General features: G+C 28.4%; 1 protein-coding gene across 1 annotated transcript in view; it reads left to right on the plus strand.

Annotated features, from left to right (window-relative positions):
• Nucleotides 1-11,767, plus strand: part of LOC106685174 (leucine-rich repeats and immunoglobulin-like domains protein 3) — a gene marked incomplete in the record, with an annotated part of 135,029 nt that extends 123,262 nt beyond the window's left edge. Inside the window, 3 exon segments of the mRNA XM_067050190.1 lie at nucleotides 639-914; nucleotides 4,481-4,732; nucleotides 8,159-11,767. Of these exon segments, the coding sequence (XP_066906291.1) occupies nucleotides 639-914; nucleotides 4,481-4,732; nucleotides 8,159-8,442 (812 nt within the window).
• Between the last annotated feature and the right edge of the window lie 6 nt (nucleotides 11,768-11,773).

Consider the following 11,773-nt stretch of genomic DNA (forward strand, 5'->3'; position numbering starts at 1 on the left):
TATATATTTTAACTATAATAACTATTTTGCTGTTTTAATATGTCCGAATTTAAAATCATTTGTTATTAACTATTATTTTTTCTATGTTATCAACATCAACATTCCTAATTCTTCATTAAGTAGTGTATTATTGACTACTTATTTTTTTACTAATTTATCAAGGAAATGGTTAAAGTAACCTTGTCATTGTGATGTTGAAAATCTTAAAAGCAATATTGAATAAAAAAGTATTTTATTGTTGACACTAAATCTTCTGCTCATAACACCATACAATTTTAATGGAAGATCGTTGTCTGGCCATGTGTAATTAATATAAGGAAGAAGGTCCGCATGAGGTAAAAATTACTCAAATTGTTAATAAACTATTTATTATGAACCAATGTTTGCCTCACGTTGCAGGGCTTCGTCAGGGCTAAAAAAGATACAAACAACTAAAACATTGATTTTTTTACTTATCTGGATCATACTACTTTAAATGTGTTGGCTTATTAGTTTATAATTTAAATGATAAAGTATCCAGGTAGTAACCTTTGGAGCATATTATTTTAAAGGCAAATTTCATTGATGTGAATTTTAATATCATGAAGTGAGTCTTTATTTATTTGTTGCTTTTATATAGTTAATTTTGTGTATTTTAGAAGCTCCAACTTTCATTAAGAAAATGGAAGATAAAGAAGTTAAAGTAGGAATGTCAACAGTGTTTGAATGCTTGGGAAATGGATGGCCAAAACCAAAAGTTCGTTGGTGGAAAGATGGAGTTTTGTTAGTGACAAGTTACCGACATTTTATGACTGCTAATGACCAACTTTTAATAATTACTGATGTTAAAGAAATTGATGCTGGAGTTTATCAGTGTGAAATGTCAAACCTTCTAGGCATTGAAACGACTACTGCACATTTGACAATTAAATCTGGTAAGTTTACTTTATAGCTTATCATTCTGCCAGAATAATAGTAATGTTAAAAGTTTAAAAAGAAACATCATGTCTGGTATTTCTAAAATCCATAAAATGTATTTGATAATTACACATGACTTTAATTTCTTTATTAACTACTATAATCTTTTGATTGTGATTTACAATCTTAAAAGGTTATGTGTCATATAATATTTTTATTGCATAATATGCTCATTTTTTTTTAATGTGTAATATGTGTACTTTTTGATTAAAAACATTTCCTCTTGAGTCTTCTGTTTCCCATTATAGTGCTTAAATTGTTTCTTAAAAAACAACTTCCTCATGTTGAAAGGAGAATTTCCACTAACTAAATAACTTATTTTATATAGTTTTATAGTTAGCAGGTAATCTTATGATTTTTTAATAATATATATATATATTTTAATGACTGATGAATATGATCACTAAAAATAAGGATTCATTCATGGATTTATGGAGTTGAGCTTTGAGGCTTCACTAAATCTATCAAATTCCTCTCATATTCAATCTTTAAGATCCAAAATTCTTAATAAAATCTTCGACGTTTCTTACTTTATTACAAATAAAATCATCCATAATCACCTTGAAATTCTATATTTAGTTAAAATCATTTTAAACTATCTAATCATTCAAACCCACTTGTTCCTAACCTACTTCCTCTTCTATTTCTGATAATTCTCTTAGGTATCTGAAAAGATAATGGCCTCAAGACCTAATATTGTAGAAATGTTATTGGGGTGTTACTAATGATTAGTTTCTCCTCAAGTCTGTCATATTATTATTCTCTAGTCATTTTTACCTGAATTTTTTGTTTAAAGCAATTGTAAATTTCAAGAAGTAAACAAAAAAAATTTTTCATAAAAAGCTTATTTTGCAAGTCATAAACCGTAAATCTCAACAACTGAAATTTTTTATATGATTTCTTATATCACACGATAGCTTTTCTTTGATATTAACAGTGTTTTTATATTAAAACAACATGCCATTTTGCAGAAATTATAAAAAATTGTTTAGTCCCCGCCCAATATTGGAGGGGGTAGATTTTTTTAACTCGCCAAGGGTGCAGAAGGGCCTTGCTATGGCTCTGTCACTTGCACTAGGTACTTGAAGTTAACATTTCATGTTTTTTTATATTATTATAATGTTATGGTTTAATTACCAAAGTTAATTATTGTAAAAACCAGAATTTTTCCAGTTTCATAGCATATAGTTAAGAAATCAGAAAAATGAATTGGATACTAAAAGAAGGCACAACTGGTGGGCGATAGCACAAAATTTAGCAGGCCAAGGACCATATCGGTCTGAAGTACCAAGAAGTTAATTAAAAGAAGGCCTATCTTTAAGTTGTCTAGGGATCTGGACACAATTCTGAACATTTTTTTTTCTAATTATGAAGATGGTCAGGATTGTGGTGAAAATAAAATTAAAAATAAATGGAATATGGTCCGGGTGCGGTCAAATAGTAATAACTAATTTTATTTGAGCTAACCTTTTGCCCCACATTGCAGGGCTTCGTCACGGCTAAAAAAATACAAACACTTAACATAAGTAACAAAGTAAATGGAAAATTACAAGGGTGTATAATGAAAAGTAAAAATTAAATAAAAAAAATAAGATTATAAATAATAAATGAAAACAGAAATAGTAAAAGATAAAAAGAAGAAATATAAAAAAAAAAGTACGAACTAAGAGATGTGAAGGGATAAGAATAAAATCAAGAAAAAAGGAAGAAAATGGACGAGACAGAATTTATACCTGTTTAGACAGTAATCAAAGTCAGAGTGAACTGTTTGTATTGGGAGGAGTGGGAATGGCAGTTACATTACATTTGAAAGTAAACAGTGTAGAAAATAAAGAAAATATTAAAACTAGGTAAACAATAAATAATAGAGGGGGAGAAGAAATATTTAATGGAAAAAAAAATTAAAATGTACATGGATAGAAAACAAAGAAGAAATAATGGGATACAATAAATATAAATGATAAAGAAAGACAATATACCAAATGAATAGGGATAAAGAGGCATGTAAATTATATAATAGAAAAAATAATTAATGTAAATATACTTAAGCTGGTAATATATAAATATAAATTAAAAATAAGATACATAAGAGATGAGACACCTTTTATGGTTGGGGACAGTAGCAAGAATTGAAGTATTATCAAAATTCAAAGCAGATTCAGGTTTAAAGTGTGTTTTGACAATTTGGAGACAAATGAGTTACAGGAGTTGATAGAATTTTTTTTGCTGGGAAATGCGGTTATTAAATTGATTCTTAGTTTCGCCGATATAGAAGGAATTGCAACATGGGTTAGAACAAGGTATCTGGTAAACTACATTGGAATGGTGTAAAAAAGGAATAGGGTCTTTTAATTTGGAAATAAGTTAGGAAATTTCATTGTGGTACTTCAAGCCAAGACGTACGGTGGAAATAGTGGATCTTAAGGATTTTTGAATATTGTCAAAAAGAATGGGGATATATGGAAGGGACCTATACTGAAAAAGAGGTGGAGTGAGTTGAGAAGAGTTGACCAACAGGAGGAACTGGAGTAACACGGTTAATGTAAGAATCAAGTAGTTTTTTTTGTCACTTTATGAGGGACAGTGTTGCTGAATAGGATCTGTTTAATACGTTCAATGTCGGTCTGGTGATATTGTGGGTCAGAAAGAGAAAATGATCGGTGGATAAGGTTCTTAACAACATTGATAATTTGGTGATAAGGGTGTTGAGAAAAATAGTTGAGGAGTCTGCCAGAATAGGGAGATTTGGTATACGAATCAGTGGATAGGGAGCCATCTGGATTTCTGATAATAAGCAGGTCAAGAAAAGGGAGGGAAAGGTCAAATTCACCTTCAATAACGTATAACCCCAACAACAGATAAAATTCTCCCCCTCTATTATATAATATCATTTATTGTTTACCTAGTTTTAATATTTTCTTTATTTTCTACACTGTTTACTTTCAAATTATTTTCAAATGTAATTTTTAATAACATTTGAGTTGACTACTACACTATTGTGGCCTCAAGGGGCACTTAGCAAATTTATTAACAATTTTTTAGAATTTCTGTAAAATTGCATGTTTTTTAAATATAAAAACACTGTTAATATCAAAGAAAAACCTTAATTCGAAAATGGTTAATTTTAAAAATGAAAATGATTTCATGGTTAATATATGTCCTAATGTTAATATGTATTGTGTCCTCTTTATACCTATCTGTGCACTTGCTACCCTGGTGAGTGACCGACTTTTATTTCAGTGAATTAATTATTTTTGTGAACACTTTTAAAACTATCTTAGGTGTGTGTCAGCCACATTCCAAGGAATTAATTTAATATGGGCATTTTTCTTTTTCTTTTTTTTTTTTTTTTTTGTTACTCTTTAATAGTTATTTGATTTTAAATATTAATTCTTTAGAGTTCTACTACTGGGTAGTTTCTCTACATGCTGTATCATATCATTATGATCTTACTTCTAATTTGCTTGTTGTATTTTATATACAGTTGTAAATGTCAATAAATAAATATTAATTCTTGTTTTAGCTTACAGTGCTTCCTGTGAAAATATGATAGGTGTTATTATAATAGCACTTGTTTGTTGTGTTGTTGGTACTTCTGCTCTTTGGGTTATAATTATCTATCAAACCCGAAAAGGTTTTTCTAATAACAATGCTCCTAAACACATAATAAATCAGCAGATCCTCGCTGATAATAAATCTGAAAATTCTTCCTCTAGTAAAGATAGTGGAACTGGAAATTCAACAAAAAAAAGCTCAGAGGATCTTCAATTAGAAGGTTAGTATGTTATCTCCTAGGTTTTTACCCACCTTTGTTTTGATATAAACCAAATGTTCAATGTGGATGTCTATTTGTGAGCCATTCATTATGAAATCTATCAGTCCTCATATCGAAATTTAAGTTGACATAATCGATTTGCAATGATATTGATTTCATAATTATAAATAAATAAGTCTCTGGTCAGATAGCAGCTATAATTCCCATTATAAAAATAGTAGAACTAAAAGTTTTTAAAGAAATATATTGGCAACCCCTGTTAAATTCATGAAATAATTGAAATAAACAATAAAGTAATAATGAAAAGAAGAAATTACATACTAGCTTCCCTGTTTATTTATAATAAAATATTGCATATTTTATTGTTTAAAAGATCAGTGTGTTGTATTTTAAAGTTTTAGCACAAATTGTGCAATGCTTTGCAACAGGGGTTTTATCTGGTGGCAGATGGCTTAGATCTGGTGTTGATGTACTCCACAAAGGATTAGAAGGAACAGAAATAATAAATGTAAAGTTTGTGAGTTCTCTTGGCTTAGTATTGAAAGGGACCCAGAAAATCATTTAAGTGCTGGTAAAGTCTGTATGGCTAGTTTTCCAAAATGTCCATCGCCTGATTTAGAGCACAATATGAAGAATAAAAAAGAAGGGGTCTTATTTTCTTTGTTGTGATATATGCTATAAAATAATAGTTGTACATTGACACGATACTGCTTTGGTGACCATAGCTACAAATGCTGACTTGCTGAAACCACTTGTAGAAGTAAAACAGTAATGTAGAACAGCATAAAAGAAAATAGCTCCTCCCCCCAGCTTAATTTATAACCACTTTTGCTCAAGTACTTGCAATTAAATAATCATTTGTTACATGTAATTTAGAGTGCCAGCAACTTGTTTTCAACTGGAAACAAAGATATTTTAATTTTTTCTTTAGTTGGGCAGAAGTGAGTTATTGGGTTGTAATGGGTAGGGCAGAACTAACAGTTACTTAAAAATATTTTAGAACTAGTGTCTCTCATCGTGGCTTTGTCCTTCTTATAAATGAACTTCAAGAATTTGAATTTATAATTTATTTATTATTTTTTGGTGAACAATCTTTGATTTTTCAGAAATGTATTGCATGGGAAAAAAGGAATTTATAAAACTTCTGATAAGTTATATTTCGAGTTTTGTCTGGGTGCGGTTAAAAGAAGTTGGATAGTAATAAACCTATTTATTATGAGCCAATGTTTTTCCCCATATTGTAGGACTTCATGAGGGCTAAAAAAAATACAAACTACTAAAATAATGTAACAAAGTAAGAGAAGTTTTTCAGCTCTGATAAAACCATGTGTTACGGCGGGTAGGGGTTCGAAAGGAACCTTTACTAGCCCAACCGTGAAAAAGAAAGAATAGTCGAATTTTGTTATTTTTGTATTTTTAAACAAGTAAACATAATAAAAAGGAACACAAAATATACAACTAGAAACAAAAGGAAAGCTTAACACTATTATAAAATTAAATTAATTGAACAAAAGAGAAAAAAAAAAGTCTTATTTCACTGGTGATTAATTAGGCCACGATTGTGGTTGTTCTGAGAGGATATTCTCGTGGAAGTAGATCGACAAAAGGGGCGTACGGCCGCCCGCCTTGTCCTCTTGGAGGATGAGTTGAAGAAGTCCGCCCGCTGTGGCTAAGATGATTTAGCTGGCGAAGATACTATCGATTTGTGGACAATATGTTGGCCGCAACACCATGCAAAGTGGGGCAAAATGTTGGTGACATAAGTGCATAGTTTTATTACTACTTGAGTTATTTTGACTGCACCCAGACTATCTTCCTTTTATATACTACACACGGTCAAGCAACTATCTTCCAGTATTGTTTAGGATGTTTTAAAGTGCCATAAGGATGCATTTTTATTTATTTTTTTTGTTATTTAAAACTGTGTGATAAATTTTATTATCAATTTCTTTTTAGTATTGCTAGTATTACCTAGTCATTTGTAAATTTTCTACAAATCCTAGAAAATGACTCATTCAGTTTGTTCAAAATTCATATACACACACAAATAGATGCTTAAACAGCATAATAATAAACATTTCCTATCAAATACTTGCTGTAGTTTTTATCATTTACTAACCATAATCTAAAAATATCCATTAAAAAATCCTGAAATAACTTCGTATATTTTTGAAAGATTTGTTTTATTGAAATATTTAACTATGCTTGATGTGTAATTTCATGGAAACCATTTTGTAGTAATTAAATGGTAAAGTGCTTCAAAACATTTTCTAATTTTGCTATGTATTTAGGAAACTATAGTACACCATCAATTATACATAATGTCAAAAAAATATCTGTCTGTGTTCTCCAGACACCCCACCTTGTGATATGTGTAACTACATTCCACCTTGTGGTTTGAGAGTTAAACAACAAGCATACGTTGATGGCTTTAAGTTCTAAGCTTTAAAAGGAAAGGAATCAAAACAATGTTTATTGAAAAATTGTTGATTGATTTGTGTAATGTATAAAAGGAAGATGGTCTGGTTGGGATAAAAAAAAATAGTAATTTAACTATTTAATGTGAGCAAACATTTCACCCCACTTTGCTGGGCTTCATCAGGGTCAAAAAAGATACAAACAACTAAAATAATGTAACAAGTTAAAAGAATAGATCATGATATAAAAGTAAACTAAGGTGTGGCTAAATATGATTTAAATTATGTAAAAATTTATTTTAAAATGAAAACTGTAAATCAAACCAGAATTACTAAAAGATATTAGACAATTAATGAAAACAGAATTGACAACTAATAAAAAAGAAATATAAAAATACAGTACACACTAAAAGACGGAAAAGGGGAATATGAATAAAATAAGGTTAAGAAAAAAGTAAAATAATGATCAAAATAGAACTCCCACCTTACTGAATGCAGTAAAGCACTGTTAATATTTTCAAATGTAATGTACTTAACTCCCATCCCCACTACCTCCCCCAATACAAACAGTTCACTCTGACTTTGACTTCAGTCAAAATAGGTATGAATTCTGTCTCATTGATTTTTTTCCCTTTTTTCATAATTTTATTCTTATCCTCCTTTTTCATTTCTTAGTTTGTACTTTCTTTTATATTTATTCTTGTTATCTGTTACTATTTCCGTTTTCATTTATTGTTTATAACCTTTTATTTTTCCTATTCAATTTTTATGTTTCATTGTATACCCTTGTAATTATCCATTTACATTTTTACTTAGGTTAAGTATTTGTATCTTTTTTAGCCCTTGCAAAGCCCTGCAACGTGGGGCGAAACATTGGCTCAAATAAAAATAGTTATTACTATTTGCATTTTTTTTACTGCACCTGGACCATATTCCATTTATTAAAGATTTTATGTTTGTCTAATAATCACGCTGAAGCCCTTATTTATATTTTAAATGTTCATTGCAGTTAGAACAGGACAAGAGCAACAAATTGAAAATGGAGGAGAAGCTCAGGAGTCTTTAGTTGAAATAAGTGCACCTTTATTACAGAGCAGTTGTTGCTGTTCACAGTGCAGTGACAGGTGTTGTTCTCCAGTCCAACGAGAATATACTAGAAGTAACCATGAACGGTGTAGAAATGAGAAATCTTTTTCTTTGCCAGTTACTGAGTGTGAAATGCCTGTTATTAACATCCAACCTAACAATTCCATGTCTTGCCTTTATGGTAATTGTAAGCCTACTCAGGTATAATGCACTTTTGTGGTATGTCTTTTCTTTTCTTAAATTGAGGAATTATTATTCATAATTGATAAAACACATAGAAATATTAAAATCATAGTTTGATGTATATAGAATCTCATGGCAGTCAATTGTTTTAGTCTTATTTATCTATGAAAGTTATTATTGTATGATTTTCATATTTTATTAAAGAAGCATCAATTTCTTTAGGAATTTAGCTTTTAAAAATGATTTGTAAACAAACTTTTTGAAGTTAATTGTTAACACCTGGTATGAATGGAATAAATAAGGTATCTATTTCAGTATTTGTAACATTGCATAAAATGCATAACTTATCCTTAAAGATATAATTTTCAATTATTTATTATAATAAGTATGCACTTTTTAAATAAAAAAAAAATACCTCTCTAGTTCAAATTATATGTTAGTAAACAAAAAACTGGCCTGCAGATTAAGATGAAACTGGTTTTCAATGAAGTAATATTTAGCTAAGAACAACTTTCTCTTTAACATATGTCCTCTATCACTTAATGTTCTGATTTAATTTTTTTCTGCGAAAATGGAGCTAGTAGGTGGCATTTGTTCCCCAGATGTACTTCTGAGTTGTTTCTTAATATTTATTTTATTATTTGTTTAGCCCTTATTTTGTAAATCACTCACTATGCTAATTTTATTTGATTTCATATTATTTGAAGGAGGCACTGTTACCTTATTTAAGTGTATATTTTCTTGTGTGTTCTCCCATAATCTTGCTTAGGTAAATAATTAAGTTTTAAACTTAGTATGAAACGTTTAATAACTATTTATTGTTAATATGTTGTATTATTTATTTATGTTATTATTTGCATGAAAGCACTTCAATGGAATGTCTTTAGTTTGCAAAGCAAGCTTTAGCCTAGAGGGATTTTGGCATGAAAGGATTATGTTTAGTTATTTAATTAAATTAAATTTATTGCCTTAATGTTTTAATCAATATTTAATTTTCTTTTTATTTATATTTTATATTTTACTAAGTAATTTAATTGAGTGTTGTTAGTTTTTTCTTTCGATGAAATTTTAGATATCATTTAATTTCTAATTTTTTTTTTTTATAGTAAAAATGACCTGTGACCAAAATATAATACACATTCAAAAATACAACAGTCTAAGTGCCAAATATTTTAAATTAGATTAGAATACCAAAATAAAATACTGAAATCAAAATATTTGAATTTTTTTGTTATATTAGGTGAACAATTATTTGAAAAATAATTAAGATTCTCCAAGAATTTGATTTTATAGTCATTCATTTTCAATTTGAGAAATCTAAAGATTTTTCATCGGTTAGTGCATATATAATTAGTTCTCCCCATTGTTGTGATATAAAGGAGTGATATTTATTCAGCAATGTGTGGTAATTGTATTGAATTTTTTTGAGTTCTACAGTTTTTAGCCTTTTCATAATTTTAATTTCATTTAAATGATTTATTATTTAATATAAATAATATAATATGTTATATTACTTTTTTTTTAACACTTTTATAACTAAACCAATTTTTTTAAAGGGTCTTTTTGATTTTTTTAGAGGTCAGTTTCAGAAACTATACATATTTATTTAAGATTTTATATTCACAATGTTTCCAATGATACTGTACATTTTTCCATTCATTTTCTTTTAAAACTATTCTTAAAATATTAACATTTTATAATCTCATATTATTCATCCTTTAACATATTATTTATTATTTATGTCTCTAACAATAATCTATTGCTATTGAAAATTATTGATCGACTCGGAATTACATCTATTACATTTAATTATAAAATATATTAGGAGCTACAGATTTTGACTTAGACTTAATTCATTTTGGAGTGAACAACTAATGTGTAACTCAGTGAAAGGCAGCAATATAATTCAAAACATTTCAGATTTAAATTTACTGTCAAAAATAATCTACAGTTCTGGTCTAAAATAATTTTGTTAGGAATGGGGCAAATTGAATTTTGACCTGCAGCTCCTCCTTTATAAAAAACAATTTTTATTATATATTTTTTTAATTTAGCCAGACTAGTGGTATCCACTATAGCTTGACAAGTTAAAATTGAATCCCATGGGTAGGGCTTAAGCGGGTAGGATACTCTCAAGGGAGGGAAATCATTCTCCTGCATAATCTGCATTATTATTTTAACATTTTAGTTTGTTTTACATTTTTTTCATTTGAGTGTATTCATTATTAATTTGAACATTATTTCCATAAATTATAAACATATATATGTATATAGTTAACCGTAAAACTTAATTGACCGCAACCCTGAGCATCTTCTTATATTTAATTATAAACATAGTTTAAAAATTATAAATTTGTTTTTTTCATTTACTTATAGTTATCAAAGTATCCTTATCACTTTATTAATTATTTTATTAGTATTCTTTGAATTTATTATTTTCCATTAATTTGGTGTGAAATTTATTTTCTTCCGTAATATTGCTTTATTTATAACCATTGCCTCACATTGCCAATGTTTCAGGATCTAATCCATTTTCAAGATATTATCTAATCATTGCTACTCCTACTTTTCAAAATTCATTACTGATTAATAAATTCCCTCATTAACAAAAATTTTAGAACCAAAGTCGTTGAGAACCTAAAACATTGATGATACATAAAAATTGTAATGAATAAATAAATTTTATGGTTTATGAAAAGTATCACATTAAATTGTAGTACAAACACTTAACAACCAAACTATTGCTAGAAAAAAAACTGTTTAAAAAAGACAGATAAAACTGGAAAAATATTAGAATAAACCACAGTATAAAAATAAACAAATAAACTGTCAGAAGACTGAGGTGGAAAGTTATTTTTATACATCAGTCACAATAACATTATGGAATTTTATTATTTTTGTTGAAATCAAAACATTTCTCCTTAAATGGCTAGACACGTGAAGCTAAGGGGTATGGAGGGGGCAAGCTTCCCCCCCTCATAATGCAACATACACACTAAAAGGGTTTTTTAATTCGTCAAGTTGTATCTAATTTTTACATTCCTTTCAAAGATTTCTCATTTTTTTTGCTTAATGTAATTTTTATTAAATAGGTTCCTTTTTTTTTTAATGCTTCATCTTTTCTCCTTATCCCTGTTAGCATACAAATTATTTGCTTTTCCATTCTTAATTGTGACCTGTTTTTTGAAGTTATTCCATTATACATATTTTATATTTATTATATAATTAAGTACCTTTAATAGTTGTATCCTGTGAATGTATCAACTGTCCTATCTTTGTATTTACCTCTATCCCTTATAAGGTGTCAATTGTTATTTACGTATGTATGTATTTGTATAAATACGTGTGTGTGTGT

The sequence above is a fragment of the Halyomorpha halys genome, unplaced genomic scaffold, assembly GCF_000696795.3.
Source record: "Halyomorpha halys isolate HHAL.00 unplaced genomic scaffold, Hhal_1.1 Scaffold666.1, whole genome shotgun sequence".
Classification (NCBI taxonomy): Eukaryota; Metazoa; Arthropoda; class Insecta; order Hemiptera; family Pentatomidae; genus Halyomorpha; species Halyomorpha halys.